This window comes from Corylus avellana, chromosome ca10 (assembly GCF_901000735.1).
Source record: "Corylus avellana chromosome ca10, CavTom2PMs-1.0".
NCBI lineage: Eukaryota > Viridiplantae > Streptophyta > Magnoliopsida > Fagales > Betulaceae > Corylus > Corylus avellana.
The window spans coordinates 724,927-745,304 of record NC_081550.1 but is presented as its reverse complement, the minus strand read 5'-3'; the positions used below and the strand labels follow the sequence as shown (position 1 = coordinate 745,304).

Below are 20,378 nucleotides of genomic sequence, written 5' to 3'. Positions count from 1 at the left end.
TCTATTACTATTATTGCATTTTTCCTTGCCTAACTAGCTTGCAAGATTTCAATAATAATAATAAAAACACTAGTTTGCAAGATTAAGATAACATGCAAGACTATTGATTCGTGACAACAAATAATAATAATAATAAAAAGCACTTGAGACACCTCAAAAGAAACTTTAGACCAACTCTAAACCGAGGTTGGTTTGACCACCCATATGACTAAAGAGATGCTTCGACCATTAAAAGCCATCTTTTTTTTCTTTTTTTTTTTGTGTGTTATCTATCATGATTTGAACCATTCATTTAAAATAAATGGTCTAGATAAATGAATTATTTTGGCCAAAAAAAAAAAAAACAGATTCAAAGAAATTATAGAGAATCAACTGAAAAAAACCCTTGCTGCACCGTTTGCCTGGAGAGAACGACACCGTTTCTCGTTTGGAATAGGATATTATTGCTTAAACGGTCTCTCTTTCTCAATCAGAAAAGAAAAGAAAAAAAAAATATCAGAAAAAACAGTCTCTCTCTCTCTCTAGAGCCTCTATAGTATATCCCCTCTCTCTCTCTCTCTCTCTCACTGATACTATTGTCATTCCCAGTGACTGTGTGAGCTAAGAAATGCTTCTCTCTCTTGTACACACCACCACCTTCTTCACATCACCCTTTCAATCCAAAACCCATCCGACTTTGCTGTCCAAAACCCTCTTTCCTGACTTCCAAACTGAATCCACCAAAGCCCTCAAAAGATTACTTTGTTTGAGTAAAAGATCACACACTAACAGAATCAACAAGTCCACACTCATTACTCATGCTTCTCTGCTTGAGGCTCCTGTTTTATGGGCTGGTCGGCTTTGCATCTTCTATGCCCTCTTGAAGGCTGGCTTAGCTGGATCTCCATCTAACCCACTTGTCTCAGGTCTACTATTTCTATTAATATGATAATGGGGTTCGTTTGTTTTCTTTTCTGGGTTCTTCAATATCGTCATTTTCTTTTTTTTTTGTATTGGATTTGGATTTCTCTTAATTAAAGCTTTGAACTTTGTTTTGTTATTATTTGATTTAGAGTTGGAAAGTGGTGGTGCTGGTGGAGGTGAATCCGGTGATTTAGGTTTCTCCAAGTGGTTGGGGAGTATACAAGGGAAACCAGGTTTGTGGGTTTGATTTGTGCTTGCTTTCCTTTGATACTCAACGTTTGCTTAAATTTATGAACAAGCATTTTTTTTTTTTTTTGCTTATCCTCTGTTTGGTTGCTGGGAAATCTGGGAAGTGCATATGTGAGTTGAAGTTCATGCTTGAATTTGCTTCATTGTTATCCCAAGAGGGGAAAAACGAAAAAAATTTCCCCTACTTGGCAAAACTTTTGTCATTCTCGTGGCTAAAACAAAAAAAAAAAAAAAAAGGAACTCTTTTTATTTCAAGCCCCGAGTGAGGATATATTGAAGATCAAAATTTTCGTGCGTTTTTTTACCAAGCAACTAACAGGGGAACTAATGAGAGTATTACCTTGTTTATTCTTTGTTTTCTGAAAATTTCTTATGAATATATGACATTAGTCCCCATAGAATTGGCCGAGGATTCCAATGATAATACATAAATATTTTGAACCACAATATTATCTAGCAATTTTCTTTGCCTTTGAGATTGTAGCAAATTTTGTCAAATTCTTTCAGCCTAGGATTTGTTTTGGTTAAAATTTTAAAGTTCATAAGGAATGAGTTCCCATGAGAAATTTGAAAAGCTATAGCTATAAATTTTCTTTCTGAAACAGCCAGTGTTCGTCTGGTCATGCATGGCTATAAAGGCATCAGTGGCTAAAGATACACTTGGGAATTGCAAAGTAACATGTCAAGGTTTTAGGCCAACTTCATTTATGGGAGAGGAAAAAGTAAAACATTGTTAAGTGAGTACACACTGGTTGATGTCGACCACTAATTGAACAGCTTCATAAATGAGGTAGAAATCCATTACCGAATGGAGCCTTCCTCGAAAGTGGAGCATTTCAGAAATAATGGAAACTTTCAAAAAGATGTCATTTCAACAAAACCAAAGTACCATCAATCAGTTATGATTCCCAAACTTCAGTGGAATGAGAACAGCAGATATGTCTAGTATTCTTGTTACTAATCATTCTTTTCTTCAATAGTTTCTGTAGGAATGGATCGAATGGGTTGAAAATTATACTTATGTACTTGTTGATTATAAAATTGCGTAGAAAATAATCAGTGAAATAAAAATGTCAAGATATTACTGTAGTACCTTTATATAAATATAAAATAATTCAATCTTATTAGGTGGTGGAAAGGGGCGCAATCCAAGTACACATGGAGTATACAAAATAGTCACCCAATTAGGGAGAAGAGGAAGATATAGTAATGATTTTTAGTTAGTGAATATTGAAGTCATGACTTTAGTGTAACTTGCACTTCAAAGGAGGCAAACATGGTTACGTGAACCCTATGACTGACTAAAAGGTGGTCTCGTGGGTCTAATATGTGGAATCTTTGTTCGATGGAACACTTTTCATGTCTATACGGTTGACTTGTCATTAACAGGCTAAGGAGTGTCATGGAATACTAGATAATGTTACTCAAGCGAAACATGCTTTTGCTCAATAGTTGTGAAGCTTAAATACAAGAATCATTATCAAGTCTGGCGTGAGGTTCCAGCCATTCCAGTTGCCTTAGGTCCATCTAATCCTTGAGGGAGATACAGCAGCATTTAAGTTGATAACTGAGTAGAATTTTCATGATCAGTGTTTTACTTAGTTGATTTTTGTAATATTTAGACTAGGTTGCTATAGCCTTTTCAGCATGTTCTTTGTTTAGGGTTTACAAAAATGGGCAAAAAGGGATTGGGATGTTTAAGGATTCTACCTTTTCATTGGTTGTTCTAACTGGTACTGAGAAGTGAGCTATGGTGTTCTGACACTGGAAGGAAGGTGTAGAAAGAAATACAATCCCTTTGATGTTTTAGGTGATGATTTTCATTGCTTGTTGTTTTAGTGAAGTTGGTAGTTTTGTCATTTCGGTGTGTGTTATGTTGAGTGCCTGATGACAGAGAATGGTATCTTTAAGATTATTGATTTCCTGTCACGTGTCGTAATCTTCCAAGTAGTATTTAGCTGTAGAATCTTGTTCGTATATCCTCTGGAAGTACAACCATGAGATGAGTGATGGAGTTAAGAAGGAAGTGCGTTGATTATGGAACCTTCTGAACTCATGCTTCACTGCTTTATGTATTCAGTCATATTTTAAGAGGATAGGTGAATAAAACATGGATTAATATATTTGGTTGACGGAGAACCATAGATGTTTTCTTGTTCTACATGCATGCATCTATTTTTATGAAGATCGATCCTACACTTTGCTGACATAAAAATTCTACTTCTTTCTTTTCTTTTTCTTTTTTTTCTGGTGTTTTAAGAGTTTCTATTCAAAGCTGTATCATCTATTTAATGTTAACTAGTTATATCCTAATACTTGCTGTGTTGAACAGTGGATGAAGCAGCTGATAGAAGGAAACTGGTAAGCAAATGGCATCCTACAACAAAGGGTACACTTAAAAGGAACTATAGAGTGCCCTCTAAACCTGAGGGGCGGCGCCTCCTTAAGGCCATTGCATCCCTATTGTCAGATGATGATCACTTTGTGGATGCCACTTCCCACAAGGTACTGCAAGTTTCTTGAACATTTTCTGGAATCCAAGATCCTTTCTTCCTGTTCTATATTTCTTTTCTGTTTTCCTAGTTAATGGTAGGTAGCTATAGGGCTCTGATACAAAAATTCGATTTTGCATTTGCAGGGTTGTCAAATTAGGAGGGAGACTGCTCATGGAGAAAGTGTTTGTTGCAACAATGTGAGGGCTCTGTTTGATGAGCTCCCAACACCCCACCTAGTTGTAGAAATCACTCCTTTTCCAGCTGGGCCTCTCACAGAAAAGGACTACACGAAGGCTGAGAAACTTGAGAGGGTGCTCAGATCTGGTCCTTCTGTTTAAGGCATCTTTGATAACAGGCACTTCACTTTGTATGTAGTCCGTGTTAACATTGTATATAGTAAATATCATGCATTTTTCTCTTTGAAAAATAACACTTGAATCCGTACTGGCTACCTTCAAGGCTCAATTTTCATCTTTCAAATCTTTTTTTTTTTTTTTTCGCTTTGAGTCAGCCATAGGCAGCGGTTTCAAGTTTCAGCAACTCGTGTTCTTACTTAAACTACTCTGCAAAGGATTCGAGTTGGTTATTGGCTTGCTGTTCTTTCTAATATGCTCAGAAGCTTGTTAAGTCCTGTCAAATTCAGGAAAATCCAAAAGAAGTGGCTAGATGCAGCCGTGCAGTATTACATATTTTTCTACCGCAATGAATTGCAAAAAACATGGCATGTCTGGGTGGAGAAGGTATTCGATGGGAATGCAAAATTTATGAAGTTTAAATAGATAAAAAGAAAAAGAAATGAAGAAAGAGAACTGCAAGGCTCCATCAGTTTACTCTGCAATATGAGATTAACCCCAAATAATAGGAGAGTCAATAAAGGCAAGGTGACATAGACCACAAGACATGAGACCAAGATCAATACAGGATCGACAATGCTAATCAACAAAAAGAAGCCTAGCATATCAACCACTAATATAGACCAGCAAAATCAGCCGTATTTGTTAACGATTTTTTTTTTTTTTTTTTTTTTATCTCAAGTGAGAGACAAAAAAATAATTCAAAACACAAAATGCAAAAACTGTATTAACCTTTACGTCAAATTAGAACAATTTTTCAAACCAAAAACAAAATCCATAACTAAAACATATTAACAAACAATGCGCAAGTTCGTATTCAATGCATTGCACCCACTTGGTTTCAAGTTTCAACACTGTCTTGCTCTTATTCAAGTCCATATTCAATTTCAGTCAAAACACAGCACAGGATAGTCTGGCAAATAACAGAAATAAAATTTTCCAATTAAGTATGCTTGTTCATCTCAATGCTGTATTGTTCTGAAACAATTCAAATTCAAACTTCATTCACAATTCATGACCAGAAAATGGGCAATGACGGACTATGACAAGGAAAGACGGATACAATCAGTGTCAAAAAACATAAAAATAAAAAGAAATGTTGCGAAAAAGTTTTTTGCTATCAATAATCAGATTACAAAGAGAAACATCTCACCTCTATAGACCTACTAAATTTATACACCTCTTTTGGCCCTACCGAACCTTCTAATGGTTAGCCGACATATGCAGTACTAACTCAAAAACTATTCCATTGCGATTGAGGCCATCAAATTCTCGTAGTCTGGATCTCACCCTTGCAGGATTATCCATCTGCCTTGGAGGTAGGTACAGACGTGGGTGAAAAAGGATCATAAATTTGCTGTCCTCCAGAATTAGAAGGCGGCTTACTAGAAGCAAAGGAGAAAGTGTTGCCAAATTGTTGATTTGGAGCCAATAGGATCTCTGGCCTAGTGCGTGCTGGGTAATTTTGTTGAAGTTGCAGAGGATTCCCCGACCTAGGAACCATAGGACCGGGCAAACTCGGCATTTGGGGAGCTGGACTGAAGCTCCTTGGGGCCATTTGTGAGAGTGGAGTCCTGGGCGCAACATTTGCATTTGGAAATGCTGGAAGTCTGTGTGCACCTGTCGGGCTTTGGGCATAGGGAGCAGCAGATACAGGGGCTTGAGGCTGACCTACTGGATTGCTGAACTGTGGCCTCTGAAAGACTTGATTGACAGGTTGAGTTATTTTGGGCACACCCGACTGGAAAGATGGTACCTGAAGTGCTGGAAGCTGCACCTGCTGAGAACTCTGAATAGCAGGTTGTCTGCTTGACGTGGGTACTGCTTGAGAGACTAGATTATGTGGCCGGTGAGGTTGAAAAGTAAAATCACCAGAAGTTGGAGCTGACACTGTCGGTGGTTTTATGGGAGTGAAGCTTGGTGCACTTCCAGAAACAGAATTTGGTACTCCTGATCCATGTAAAGGAATTGATGCAGATCCCAATACAAGGTTTACAGATGACTTAGGTGCAGGTGCTGGTGCTGATGTTTGATGTAATGAAGCGGAAAATGCAGCTGGATGCCCCCCTTGATGCGGTGGATTTGACGCAAAATGCGGAGCTCCAATAGGACGGTTAGCAGCAGCACCTGAAAGCTGGGTAGGGGATGGCCTAGATGAAAAGTTCATAGGTGAAACCAAACTGGCTGTTGATATGTTTGAAGGAGGTGCCACGGATGCAACACCTGGTTGTGGATTTTGAGGATGAGACCTGTTAGGTGGAACCATATGTGGAGCCATGTGCCCCATGTTGCTCAGACCTAGAGATGCTGAATCACTAGCACTGGCAGGGCCTCCAGACCATACACTAGAGCTCCCAGCAGGGGTCCAAGGTCGGTCAGGCATTGATCCAGGTGGAGCACTAGACATGGGTTGCGGAAGTGAAGCCATTAGTGACCCCATGATAGGTCCTGGCCTTGTTGGTGGGGGTTGGCTACCAGTAAATGGAGGTGGAGCTGAAAAATTAGGCTGAGCTGATGAGGGCTGTAAAGCCATCATGGAAGGATTTCTCAATGGGCCAATATGTCCTAAAGGACGTGGTTGAGCCATGTAAGGATGCTGTAGAATTTGTGTAGGTGGCTGTGGTCTAGGCAGAAAATGTGGGTTTTGGAGAATTGAGTTGAGTCCAGCTGCTGGAATTGGTCGAGGCCCAAACAAAGAAGGCATGTTTGAAGGATTCATAAATGATGAAGATAAATGGACCGGATTGTTGAGAAGTGGTGCTGAAGAATTTGGAGAGGGGATGAAGCCGGGAGATGCATGCATTACACTGTGAGATTGGCCTGATGGGAACCATGGACTGTGGAATTGAAATTGACCTTGTAAAGAAGTGTGTGTAGGTCCAGCCATAGGTTGTTGTACTCCCTGATTTACTAGAGTAGTAGGATCTATATGGGAGGTGGCTGCAACTTGGCTTTGAGTAAGAACATCCATGCTATCCCCAGAAACTGAAGTAGAGCTTGCAGAAACCGCATCCAAATTTCCCTAAATAAAAGGTAATTGGTAGTTAGCATTACTAAATGTTATAATAAAACTCAGCAAAATAATAAGAAATCATCAAAAGGCTTTAGAATATAGTAGCAACCACGAGTCAGAGCTTATTACAATCTTTAAAACAAATAAACTCACCGCTACTGAGGTGACTAGCAGTTCAATTACAGAAACCGCTGCATCAACTTTCTCAAATGTCTCAGCTGATATTTGAACATATAACTCTTCATAAGCACCCTGGATTTCATTTCCATCAGATGATTTAATTTCTCCCTGGAAATGAACAAGTCAGAATGCAAAAAACAAAAGTCAATATCGCTAAGCCTTAATCTTGTTACATCTTTAAGAAACCATTTCTTGATAGATCTTTTCTGAGAAATCTATGTTCAAATCTGTCCGTCACTTCTTTCTTTCCTTTAACCAAAGAATTACCTTCTCTCCTGTCTCTGCTTTGGTACCATAAACTCGTATTTTGGCTCCAGTTTCCTGTAATGCATGTAGCAGATGACAACAAGGTATTGCCATATTTATTGATAAAAACTGACTAATTCTTAGTACATTGTTGTACAATTGATGAAACAAACTTCTTACTTTTTCTAACCGCTTTTGATTATCACCTCCAGGCCCAAATATTAGGCTAATAAGATTGAATCCAGGATATTTTTTGACCTGTAGAGGCAATATTCCCCACATGGTAGCATTAGGAAATAAAAAGTTATCATTGGTGTCAACAAAACTTGAAATCTTGAGAACAAGATGATATGAGAGTAAAACTGATTGCCTGGGTAATAACATAAAAATAAAATAGCAATAAAACAGAGTTGCATCTGTGTACATATAAATTTCATGATTAAAGAGGCAGTAAGTTTGAATTATACACCTTTTTTCTTCCTCAAAGCAATCACAATCACACACACACACACACACACAGAGTATCAGCTTCTACAAACACACACACAGTGTCAGCTTCCAGATTCCACTGCTAACTATGCAGCATCTCAGTTTATTTAAACATATTTTGCTCAAAAAGCCTGCAAGATCTCTTCCTCATAAAAGGGTTCGAGTATAAAACAATCATTTGCAGCTCAAAGGGTTTCTTTCGGTACATGTTTAAAAACTTCCCAAGATTGACTTTTAAACAGTTTTCGAGCAAAATTAAATGCAAGCCAAAGATATGAGCTTGGCCTCTAAAGTGGTTTCCTACTACAATTAAGCCAAGAAACTGACAGTTTGATGGTGTTATTCAACACTTATTTATCGTAAACAAGTACATTAGTGTGGGGGGCTGCTTTGCACCACTGTCCAAGCTTGAGATTGGCCACTTACTTTTGAAAAAAAAAAAAAAAAATCCATTCTATAATAATTGCAAGAGATTCCAACCTTCTCAAAAGGCCCCAAATATTCTCACTCACAAACAAGTCGAGCCAATAAAAATTATTTTGAATACATACTTGTAATAATATTACCATTAAAAAATATTTTTTTGACTCCTATTGTCACATAACTTTTATATTCATCAAAAAATATTATCATTAAAAAAGGAAAAAAAAAAGTATTTATTTAATTATTTTTTAACATGAATGAAACCATTGAGTATTATAATTTTGTATTTGGTATATTAATCAGTTCTATTATTAGAAAATCATTTAAGAAATTTGAGAATAAACCCTCTTTTCTAATAGTTGCATATCCACAATGCATTGCTATTGTCAAGATAAAGCAAATGAGAATTTGTAATCTTTATCCCAGCATATAAAATGGGAGATAGAAAAGCAGGTGCAACAAATGGTTAGAAACCAAACTTACAGGGATAGGAACTGTTGACTCTTTCAATAAAGGTTTATAATCAGGTGGGACCTTGTAACTTGGATTCAGTTTCAAAATTTCTCCTGGATGTCATCAACAAAATAAAAATTATGCAAATACAAAGTAAAAGGGGGAAGAAGAAGAAAAAAAAAAAGAAAAAAAAAAAGAGAGAGATAAAAGAAGATACAATCTGGAAATGATGTCAAACACACCTATAGCTTCCCGCTTTTCAAGTTCCAATAATTCTGAGTTCTACATCCAAAAAATCTAATGTTAGTGCTTAAAACTTATTATAATATCCAAGATGAATCATGAAATTCCCTAGAAATCAACAAGCAATAATTGAGGAGCCCAATGACAACAGTGACTCTACCTTATTATTACTTTGAGGACTTGGAGACCTGGGATCTGGATTCTCGGCTGCTATTGGTGAGCCTTGAGGGTCCCTAAACTCCAAAGATCCCAATTTCAGCTGTTGTGTAATTTGATCCAATCGTGTCTGCTCAAAATTGTACCACCACACAGGCAGTAATATCACTTAGTGGCACCTGGAATGGGAAGCTTCCATGCGAACCATTCACACGGAAGATGCTGACATTTTAACACCCAATAGGAAAAGGGAAATTTTCAATTGCCACCAGCTGAGCAATATTTATTCCCCCACAAACTGGGGCAAAATGCCTCCAACCTACCCTAGATCTGAAATTTTCTCATCTAATTGAAAAGTTTCTAAATGAATCATGTTTCCTAAAACTTCGTTTTGGTAAATTACATTTCCAAAAATTAAAATAATTTTGATAAATTTGGATTAACGACTTTAAGAAGAGAAATCAGATCAGAGAAAAGATGACAAAACATGACTTGAAAAGAATCGCTGTACCTGATAAGCTAAGGCTCTTCCCTTTTTGACAGCAGCATCCTGTGTCAGATCAGGGCCCCATTTTGTTTTCCTCTGCACCAGTTTGGTACTTTCCTCATTAGCTGCATCACCACTTCCTAGCTTTTTACCTCCTCGGATGATGGGAATTAATGAGCCTGACAATTTGTTTTTTGGAATAACAAATCCAGATTTTGCAGCGAACATAGAGACCTTTGGGCTACTAGTTGTTGGTGCAGATGAAGTACTTGATCCAGACATCTTAGTACTGTGAGGCTCAAAAGCAGATGTTGTGTCGACCTTTGCACTCATCCTCTCCAGTTACTTTCCACACAAAAAGCAAATATGTAAAATATAAGTCACAAAGAAAGATTTCAATCATTTCAAAGTTTCATTTCAAGTCGGTCTGTCATAAAAGGACCAAAACAAAAAAGAACGTGTTTGTTAAAGTTCAAAGATTTAGACAATCGTCCTCAATATATAATGTGGTTTAACAACCAGGAGCTTTCAAACAACTAGAATCAAAAACATAGTAGATGCAGCTAAGATGTAGGAACTGGCGTATGAAAAGAGTTCTTTTAGAAAAGAGAAGAAGATTGTCCCATCCACCTAGAGCCAGCTAGATAAAAAGCACCAATAGTACAGACCTAATCTGCCCTTAAGGTAATGTGATCTAGAGGAACTTTCTTGAAGCCCAAGAATGGGAATAGTATATTTCAACCCATAAATCAGATGAGACCAGGAACCTTCTAGCTACACCCATAGCACAAATGCAGTCCATCCCATTGGGTGATAATATTATGAAGCAACATGCGTTACTCTCTAATTGGGAATTACACTTCATCATACTCACATTTTTTTCTTTTTCTCTTGTCTGTTCACTACAACAGACTCTTGATACCTACATTTAACATCCCTTTCTTTCCTCCCTCTTCGAAAAGAAAAATAGAAAGGGCATGATGGTGCGAATCCCTACCCCTTCATTGATTAAATTAAAGAAGACAGATGAGGGGATGTGTTCCATCACTAGTTGTCCCAAAAGCTTAAGAATGAATTTAATCATTTAATTAATATTCTAATACACTCCTTCTCACGTATGGGCTCAAACTATCCCTCAATAAGTGAGGCCCAACACATAGTATATTTAATTGAAATGACAGAGAAGCTCAAACTACCCCTAAATAAGTAAGACCCAATACGTGGAATATTTAATTGAAACGAAAGGTGAATGACAGAAACAAGGTTTGAACTCAAAAGCTTAAACTTATAGAAAATGATAAATTTAATAATTTAATTAATATTCTAACACAACATGCTCATATTTCAAAAGGCCATTGTTAGAAAAAAAACATATGCATTAAGGACAGGAGTACGAATGGGTGAAGCTGTTGCCTATAAATTCAGATTACCAAGAAATGACATTCATATTATGGATAGACATTCTTTCAAGCATTAGACTATTTCGCAAAGCACCCACAACAAGCACTTGCTGGCTGCTTAGAAGATTGCGTAAACACTGTCCCATGTTCCCATAAACACTAAAGTATAATTTCCATCTATTTCTTTTTCATGTTTCATCATATTAAACCACGAAACGCTTAATTTACTCACAAAATTGTGTACTGGTATATAACAGTGGCGCGCACACGTGCAGTAAATATGAACTATCAAGAACAGTTAATACTTAAATATCATCCAGAATAAGTTCCTCCCACAGATTAATCCAATTATTCTAATTTCTCGTATTACCATTTTTCTAAAAAAACTAATTAACAAACTTACAAAACAATGAAAAAAACTTAAATAAATAAATATACAGAAATGGTCCCAATATATATACATATATCCAAAATCTCAAAATTCTTATCTTTTCCTCAGCTTTCTCGGCAACCAAACAGAAAATAAAATACAAAATACATACATATATACAACTATATATATTTATATATCTTAGCGCGCGCGCGAGAGAGAGAGAGAGAGAGAGGAGGGAGGAGAGTACCAGTAGAAGGGTGTTAGTGTCTCAGATTTGGGGCGCATGACAGAGAAGAGCCGAAAACGGTGCGTTTTAATCGGGATTCTCTCACTCCGATGCCTCTGAGTAAAGGAAGTGTCTAGAGCAAAGTTAATTTTCCGATTTCCGATTTCCGATAGCGTTATTTGATACAAAGGTATGGGCCACTGTTCAAGGGCCCATTAAACTTCAAACCAACCCATTTCAATGTGTCTTAATACTTGATCACTTCTTCTTTTTTTTCTTTTTTTTTTTCTTTTTTAAGGAATCATACCTAATCACTGCTTAGTTATCAACTAAGTCTTGATTTCAGTCGTTTGATTTGTTGGAATTATCAAATTAATCTTGCAATTTGATTAGATTTCCAACAGCTTGAATGCTTTTTTTTTTTTCTTTTTTTAAATTAGTTTATTAAACTAACATATGTCTTAAGAGTATATAATTACTGTTGGCACTTGTAACACGTGACAAAAGGTAACAAAAAAATATTGATTTGCAATTGCAAGAAGTAATTGTAACTCGGTAAGGAGTCGCATGAGGCCTAGTTATTAACTTATTATGTACAATTACTATTCAATTATGTTCGAAACTTGTTAGATTTTTGGGCGTTCTGTCTTTAATATTGCAAGAGAGTTTAAATGTCCTTTTTCTATCTTTCTTCTATACAATTTAAAAATCAGTATAAATACGTCCAAGATATCATTGAAGATAGTTATCTAATTGTATTTAATTATTGAATAAATATTTTAATTCAATTCACGTCATCCATATTCATTACAATACAATTTACATTCAAATTATAAACCAAAAAAAAGCTAAACTTCATATTTCAAGTTAAGTCATGATATCTATGAAAATGAATTGATCAGACAAGTTGATTATTTCAACTTTGAATCTTGTAGAATTTCAATAGCTGATGAGTGCATGAGGACGTCGAAGGATCTTTCTTGAAATTCACGGATACCATTTGGTTTTCTATTATTATTAACAAGCAAAATAGTTAGTACTATGTATTACTATTTTTGGTCATACTTTACCAAATTACTTACTTGTAAAGAACCGATAACTATCAATTTTTTTACCCCAATTAGTGCCACCAATGACATGAATAAGAAAGTAGTGTCGTGGAGAGGAGGAGGGAGTAAAAACCATTTTCTCCTTGACAAGTACTAACATGGGAGGGCATGAAGATCCTTATACTCATTTTTGCCAAGGAAAAATAATGAAGATATTTTTAATTTACTCCAATATCTCATATGCAAATGAGTCATGTGGTAAAAAAAAGGAAAAACGAGTTAGCATTGAAAAGACCTTACCTCAACCGTCCTAAAAAAAAACTTTTTTTTTGCAGGTTTTTATATTAAAATCACTTAAATAAAAGAAGAACAAAAAATAAAGATAGTATGATGTATCATGACTCTTGTGAAAATAACCTCCATAAGTTACTCATGAATTTGCGTAAATGTGAAAAGAATGTTGATTATGGCATAGAGTCCACAACCATTAGAATTTTATCATATGTTAGTAATGATTTTGTTAGCATCGATATGCAATAGAAAAATTAATTTTCTAAAAAAAATTAATGACTTGTAAATGCTAGCGATTCGTTATCTAAAACAAACTTAAGCATGAAAGTGTTCGAAATATTACAACTTTTATTATAATTTCTTTTCCAACCATGTGGCAATTAAATTTAATTCTTAATAGTTAACGTGTAAAGTGTCATGTGATTTATCACATTAAAGCAGTCAATTACATCTTTTAGGTAAACTAAGAAGAAAGGATTTGACTTAGGTGCTCTAAAGAAAAACTATAATATGGTCCAGATTTAATTCCAAATTTTTCACTAGAAATAGTTAAATTAAATATGGACCATTTAAAAAATTACAACACATATACTATACTTTATTCTTACACACTCGAGCCAAATCCGATAAGAAATCATAGTATCCTCCCTAGACATACAAGAACATAGCCTCCTATGTCAACAAACATTAGAGATGGATAATTCAGTTTGGCTTGCTTTTCTTTATTTTTTCCTCAGATTAAAACAGGGAAAGGGGGAGGGCACCGATACAACAAACACAACATAAATAAAGAACTGGCAACCCAACAATAAGCTCGGTCTAATTCAACTATGTTTCATCTCAAATAATTTACATGCAAAATGTTGCTGTGTCAGACTAATTTACATGCAAAATCATATACAAAAACAAAGAGATCACGCTTTACGATGATAAGACTATAGATTTTGATTTTAACTCTATCATTCAGTGCAGGAACACAATCCAAGCCGAGGAGAATGGCACAAACCCATGAGCACTTGGAAAAGCTCTTAGCTCCCGTGATAAGAGGTACACAAATGTAGCTTATCATGTGAAAGGATAGAAGTTTGAAAATAGTAGACTACCAAGAAGGATGTAGGCTGCAGAGTATGCACAAATCAGATATGCCCATTTCTTCCGATACACCATCAAATGTGAGGCAAACCAATAAAGGGGAGGGCTGGAAGACAAAATGCGTGTAGCCACCTGCCAAGAATCAATCATCAGTAAAAAGTGGTACATGGTGATGTTGGGATATTTAAACCACCTTCAGATAGCAGCAATGGAAAAAGAAAAAACATTTGTACTTAGAAACAGCTGCAGCCTACAAGCAAAAGCACATCGGTTCAAGCAAAGTTTATATTTATTAAAAATAACCAGCAAGCGAGCAACAATTTTTCAAAAGGTTATACAACAGGATCACTATCATGGAAGAATATAAGGCCACAGGACAGATCCTGTGAAGCTTCTTTCATAAGATACTAATTGAAAGATTATAAGCTTTGTTTGTTAACGCTTTTTCATTCTTCCTTTTGTTTTCTGTTTTCAAAACAAAAACATTAATAAACCCAAAATACTCAAAACTAGTTTCAACTTTATGTCACATCATAACATTTTTTTAAACAAAAAACACCGTCTAAAAAACATTAACAAACAGACCCAGCTCTAAGACCAGCATTACAAACCCTCTCGGAATGGAGACTCCTAGTTTCAAGATTATTTGGAAGTACTTCATGCTTGGTAGAAACAAATAAGTAATCAAATAAACAAGAAATATACATATATTCATGTGTGCTCATATTATCTTTGAGAAAAAAAAAAAGCGGGGTTTGTCTTAGCAAAGTTATGCACAATTTCATTAAAGTTGGGTGTTTTTTCTTCTTTCCTTTTTGTTATTGGGATAGACGAGTATAAATCCATTCATGGAACTGTACACCTTTCCTCAGCCACTTAACAACATAACCTCGTATAGTGGGTTAACTTTTAGGAGCCTTAGGAAAATTGTAATGACAGCATGTACCTTTAAATCCCAGTAATTTGCTAACTTTCACCAGTGACCAAAAAGATGAAAACTTGGTGGGGGTAATCTAGTCCTACTTCCAAACTTATGAAAATTTTTGGACATAAGCCCCGCAGGCCTTCATCCGATTATCAGCAGGCATGCCCTTTACATTCACAAAACAAAATTGATCCAACCAAAAAAAAAAAGCAACTGATGATAACAAAATTTCATAAAGCTGAATTTACAAGCTATAAAATCCTCAACACATTGAAGAGATCAATTTAAGTTACTAGATGAATGAGTCTAACCTGCACATGCATGACAAAAAATGCTGTAGCTGCCATAAATCCCAAGTGCAGAATAAACGGGAGAACAGAGACAGATAAGTATCCCAGCTTCACTATAGAATCATTTTCTGATGGGAGAACAACAGGATCGCCCCTGATCATATGCTTCCTCTGTCTAAGATTGTGATATTCTGTTACAAGCAATCATTCGAAATGCTGTTTACACGTTAGAATGAAAATGGAGTATAACAACTCCCAAGAAGATAGTTAGCTCATGTGCATGATTGCACATACTCAGGCAGATGCACAAAACTACAGGCTACAGTATAGGCGAAAGATATTAAGATGAGTCACAACTAAAAATGAAATCAGGCACTCTACAAAAAGAGGCCAAAAGAAATGTCTTAAGCCAGGTCCAACTGATTATCTAGCCAGGGCTTCAACTATTCACGATTTGATGTATTATATCTTCCCTACAATGGATGGTTAAGTCAACTGGTTTCAAAAAGTAATTTCTAATTCGGTGAAAGTAATACCTTGCTTCTTAGAAGAAGATTCCTCTGGAATACGAGCAATATTTGATCTTGGACCTAACTCCAGAGAGAAAAGCACAGCTGAAGAATTCTTTTCCTCAGTAGAAGCTCGTAATCCCAGTGAGAAAAAGATTTCAGGCCTTGACTTTGCATAATAGACGATTGAACAAAGTGCCAAAGACAATATAGGGGAGGCGAGTAAAAAATTCGGCAACTGTTTTAACTGAAAATATCTCAAGAAACCTACCCCCCTGGCATCAAAAGAAACCATCAAGTTCCATATAAAATTTAACATTTACATGCTTCCTTTGTATTTTCTTAATAAGACAAAGAAAATTTAAATACACATACAGAGCTAAACTTCAAGCGTTGAAGCTGCCATATAAAACGATAAGGAGATTAACAAGGTGGAAAAGGCCACCATCACGAGTTAAAAAATGAGCGCACCAATAATGACTTTGAATATAGTTGTACAGTAGAGGTACTCTTGCTTTGCACCAGGGCCTCATTTGATCTGAGGAACGTCCTAGACAGATGTTGTAGTATCCATATGCTTGAAAAGCAATAAATGGAGTGAAAATACATATGCAACGCAAAGCTCCAGCAATAAGGACCTGTATTGCCAACTGGCGTAGAAATAAGAGTTAAATCAGCAACTGGCCACTATGCATCAATGGAAAACTAAATGTAGCTTTGCACACAATACATGTTACCTACTTGCCAAACATCAAAACAATAACCTTTGATAGACTGATTTCTAGGTCTAACATGGAGAACATTTTGGCTGACAAGAACAACTGTTTCCATTTGAGCTAGAGCCTAATGGGTCTATCTAGATGAACGAAAAAATAGCACCCAGTTCAAATTAGTGTTGTTTAGGCATTTGGGGGCAGGTGAAAGTAAACCGTTCATCCTAACGATATGCATATTTCGAAACTAGCACAGTCGAACATGCAAACTTGTTTTGTCAAACGTGAGATGGACAAAAGGTCTATTTTTGTTCTTTGCTTCAGCCAAGATACTTTCCACGGAAACAAACAAACAATAGCCTCGATTGTAAACAGGAAAAAATGTTTTCGCTTACATAAGCACGCTTTTCGATGAACACAGCATCATAAGCTCGATGCAATGTCTGGAAACAGAAATAACCAGCATTAAGCACTCCATTAGACCTCGCACAACCAGAGAGAGCAAACCAAAGAACAGCAACGCTATTTCCACCAGTTACTAAGTGGTATAACCCTCCAACCGAAAGCAGGGCATACAAACTCTCCGAATATCTGTCATAACAAGGACATGAACAATGTCTTAGTTTTGATTTAACTTTTTTGTAGATACCAATTTAAATCGAAAGAAACTGAACATTACATTGATGAATAAAATATCGAAGCCGGATTGAAGCAAAACAAAATCGAAGCCCGCAATGCGGCTTCAGGATTCTTCAAAATAATAACTGAAAGCCTGTTAGTGACAAGAGCAAGAACAACAACAACAACCAATCAGACCAAAAAAAAGACGAAAATTTGAAAGAAACCATTGATGTAGAATACCCAAACGAACAAGGTACTGAAAATAGAGGAAATCTCAGAAACCCAACAAAAAATCCCAGAAAACAAGTAAATTAAACTCACTTGTAAAAATAAATCGCCGCGAATACAAAGGCAATGTTGTTGATCACGTAGCCGGACAGCCCCAGCACCGCTCTGTATCCGATAAACGGTACCAAAGGCGCAAAGACTGAAATTAGCAAAGAAATTAAAATAAAATAAAATAATATAATATACATGAAATGACGAAAATGACCATCCCGCACCTGTGCGAGAGATGAAGGAAATGGCGAGGGGGAGGAGGGGGAGGAAGGCGTAGGACTGCTCGTACTCGTAGCCGCACTGGGCGTTGCGTACGAAGTAGACAGAGTCCCAGACGACACCGTTTTCGATGGCGGAGGCGAGCGAGGGAAAGAGAACGGGTGCGTTGGGGTCCTGACGGTGGTGGTGGTGCGTGAGGCAGGTAGGGTTGAGAGGAGCGGAGGTGTCGTAGGGGGATAGGAGGGTGCGCCAGATGAGGGTCAGGGCTAGAAGGATGAGCCTCGAGAGAATTGCCGATCTGAGCACCACCGTCGTGTGTGGCTTTGAAGGGAATGCGGTGGCGCTGCTCGTCATGTCACGGCGGAGTAAACGACTCTACGATTCAATTTCTCTCTCTCTTTCTCCCTCTTTTTGGTGCGACGTGCGTTTTTTCAAAAATGGGCCGTCAATTGGGAGACTCGTCCAGTCTTGGGCCTAGATTGAAGGGCCTAGATTTTTATTTTTTTTATTTTTTTTTTCTAATTAAGGGCATGTGTCAAAGGATCGAAATCTCCACTAAATTGTCCAAAATACTCTTATGGGAGCCCACTTGTTCGAGTTAGAAGGCGGGTTGTTTGAAACCAGCGTAGGAAGAATTAGGATCTTTTTCAATTCACTTGAACGAGACACTATTCAGTTCCGCATAGGAAAGATAAATCTTTTAAATGCTCTTTAACATTCATTGTCCAAGACAATAAAATGACTAAAAATCTCAATCCAATGAATCCATGCATAGAAACCAATAAGAAGAGAAAGAAAAAAAAAAAAAAATCAAATTGTCATTCAATTGAAAAAGTTATCTTCAAACTTTTAATTAAAACAATATCTCTTCTAAATTACTAAAAAATTGACAATGTCCCAACGCCAGCAAATCTGGACGTTTTTGTAAATGCATTTCTTCATTTCATAGGGACATGTACTCCCCAACCATAACATCCTCTTTAAAATTGCATTACTATTTTCATTTCACCATGGTCCCTTTATAAAAGTTCAGTTCAGTATTTATTGCATGTAGGCCTCAAGCCAGCTCAAGACTGATAAAATTCATCAATTAACGACTTTCTCTGTCGGTGTGTGTGGATTGCTCAATAAAAATGAACTTAAATTTTGTATAGGGTGGTCCTATTGACAGCAGTTTCCACTGGTCTTTTGGTTGGCCTCCAGAGTCAAGAATGCTGAAGAACTTGTGACACCAAATAATGAGATAGGGTTCTATAAAATCTCATATATGTGAGCGGGTTTTCAGACTTTACTCTGTTCGGATAAATATTCGGATAGCTCATGTCATATCGGCTCAAACACTCAGACCGTCTCAATACCTATCCAAACAAATGAATTCGAATAATCTCTTACATAAAGCTGCTCAAATCGAGTAATGTTAAGAAAGTTTTTTCTTTGTATTTTTGTGAAAATCATTCATTGCAGTGACAACATCATCCCCTGCCCTAAAGCTCCAAGTTGTACAATGCCCTATGTCCTATGTCCGCCACTGAGCCACTTTATTTGGCTAACAAAGTTTGCGGCTAATAATGTAAAATATTGCATAGATTTTTTTTATTTTTTATTTTTTTTATTTTTCACTACATAGAAGGAAAAGACATATGGATAGCCCCAAGTAAAGGTGTACAAATGGGCAGTAAAAAAAAATTTTGTATTTGCTATACGACTATTTGTACGTGTAGGTTATCGTATAACTCTTAACTTCGAGTGAGCAGATATTATATTTACTATTCAAATATATGCGGACGGATAGAAGAATATGAGTAGGTAAAGGCAGTTAATATTTGCATCCACATACTTATATACGTATATGAAATTGTTTTATAAAGCTAAAACTTATCTAGAAGAAAAGAGAGATAGAAATTCTAGAAAGAATGCAGAGTCTCTCTCTATAATACTAGAGAGTGAAATAAAAGTGCTATCGATTTATAGTATGTCAAATTTGGAAGATTTTAAGACCATAATATGACATTTCTTAGTACCTCTTGCCAACTTGGTTTTTCATTTATGAGTCTCATAAATTCCACCACCTATACTTCATTTGCCTTCTCTCTAGAATTTCTCTCTCTTTTCTTTTAGACAACATCAAGAAGAACTTTAAGAGTAGGAAAATTATAGATCTAGATATTCTCTCCTCCCCTTTCACGGTAGTAGTGCTTAGTGTCTTCTTTGTAGGTCCCACCGGTCTCCGTTTCTAGTGAGTTGCTTTAGATCTAGTTTGTAGATCTAGATCCAGATCTAGTCTCTTCAACCTTAGATCTGATCGTCTTCTTCGGCCAAGGCATGTCTTCCGAATGGATGTCTACAATGTCGTGCTCCTCCACTGCTGCTTGTGGAGTTTTCGTTTTGTGTTTTTAATTCTGTTTGTTCTGGCCTTCGGGTTAAGGATGGATTTATTGTCCTGACCTTCGGGTTGAGGATAGAGTAGATCGGTGCGGGGGCTTAACTCTCACAGCCAGTTTTTTAGTTTCTAGTTGTTTTCTATTTTTGTTTCGTATTTGGGCTACTCATGTCCTAGATCTAGTCTACACGAAACAGATCTGTTCTTTAAATATAGTTGTGCATGAGTTAGCGGAAGCTTGAAGTCATTTTTATGACTTTGTAATCTTCATAGTTTTTACCTATGATTTTTCAACGTTGTATGCTCTATGGTGTAAGAGCT

General features: G+C 36.6%; 3 protein-coding genes across 3 annotated transcripts; 1 reads left to right on the top strand and 2 right to left on the bottom strand.

Moving 5' to 3' along the window:
• Positions 1-484: 484 nt before the first annotated feature.
• Positions 485-4,105, top strand: LOC132163613 (uncharacterized). The gene is made up of 4 exons (XM_059573965.1): positions 485-905; positions 1,053-1,136; positions 3,485-3,657; positions 3,791-4,105. Exons 1-4 carry the CDS (start codon positions 608-610, stop codon positions 3,983-3,985), a joined length of 750 nt encoding a protein of 249 aa, XP_059429948.1. The 5' UTR covers positions 485-607; the 3' UTR covers positions 3,986-4,105.
• An 809-nt stretch (positions 4,106-4,914) lies between these two features.
• LOC132163899 (uncharacterized) lies at positions 4,915-11,828 on the bottom strand. The gene is made up of 9 exons (XM_059574276.1): positions 11,711-11,828; positions 9,715-10,035; positions 9,208-9,333; positions 9,047-9,086; positions 8,835-8,917; positions 7,620-7,697; positions 7,461-7,514; positions 7,167-7,301; positions 4,915-7,022 (listed from the first exon to the last, which is right to left on the bottom strand). The coding sequence occupies exons 2-9, from the start codon at positions 10,021-10,023 to the stop codon at positions 5,301-5,303; spliced, it is 2,547 nt and encodes an 848-aa protein (XP_059430259.1). The 5' UTR covers positions 10,024-10,035; positions 11,711-11,828; the 3' UTR covers positions 4,915-5,300.
• A 1,968-nt stretch (positions 11,829-13,796) lies between these two features.
• On the bottom strand, positions 13,797-18,112 carry LOC132163652 (uncharacterized). The gene is made up of 8 exons (XM_059574020.1): positions 17,683-18,112; positions 17,501-17,606; positions 17,238-17,330; positions 16,954-17,149; positions 16,317-16,495; positions 15,873-16,120; positions 15,358-15,527; positions 13,797-14,253 (listed from the first exon to the last, which is right to left on the bottom strand). The coding sequence occupies exons 1-8, from the start codon at positions 18,029-18,031 to the stop codon at positions 14,095-14,097; spliced, it is 1,500 nt and encodes a 499-aa protein (XP_059430003.1). The 5' UTR covers positions 18,032-18,112; the 3' UTR covers positions 13,797-14,094.
• Between the last annotated feature and the right edge of the window lie 2,266 nt (positions 18,113-20,378).

Bases quoted from the DNA above. Each gene is read 5' to 3' on its own strand.
- LOC132163613 (XM_059573965.1), top strand. From the start codon at position 608: ATGCTTCTCTCTCTTGTACACACCACCACCTTCTTCACATCACCCTTT. The intron at 906-1,052 runs GTCTACTATTTC...TATTTGATTTAG, and splicing joins ATCTAACCCACTTGTCTCAG to AGTTGGAAAGTGGTGGTGCT. The intron at 1,137-3,484 runs GTTTGTGGGTTT...TGTGTTGAACAG, and splicing joins GAGTATACAAGGGAAACCAG to TGGATGAAGCAGCTGATAGA.
- LOC132163652 (XM_059574020.1), bottom strand. From the start codon at position 18,031: ATGACGAGCAGCGCCACCGCATTCCCTTCAAAGCCACACACGACGGTG. The intron at 17,150-17,237 runs GTAATGTTCAGT...TTGTTATGACAG, and splicing joins TCGATATTTTATTCATCAAT to ATATTCGGAGAGTTTGTATG. The intron at 16,496-16,953 runs GTAAGCGAAAAC...TTTCTACGCCAG, and splicing joins TCATCGAAAAGCGTGCTTAT to TTGGCAATACAGGTCCTTAT.
- LOC132163899 (XM_059574276.1), bottom strand. From the start codon at position 10,023: ATGAGTGCAAAGGTCGACACAACATCTGCTTTTGAGCCTCACAGTACT. The intron at 7,698-8,834 runs GTAAGTTTGGTT...TTGCCTCTACAG, and splicing joins AGTCAACAGTTCCTATCCCT to GTCAAAAAATATCCTGGATT. The intron at 7,515-7,619 runs GTAAGAAGTTTG...CATGCATTACAG, and splicing joins ATCAAAAGCGGTTAGAAAAA to GAAACTGGAGCCAAAATACG.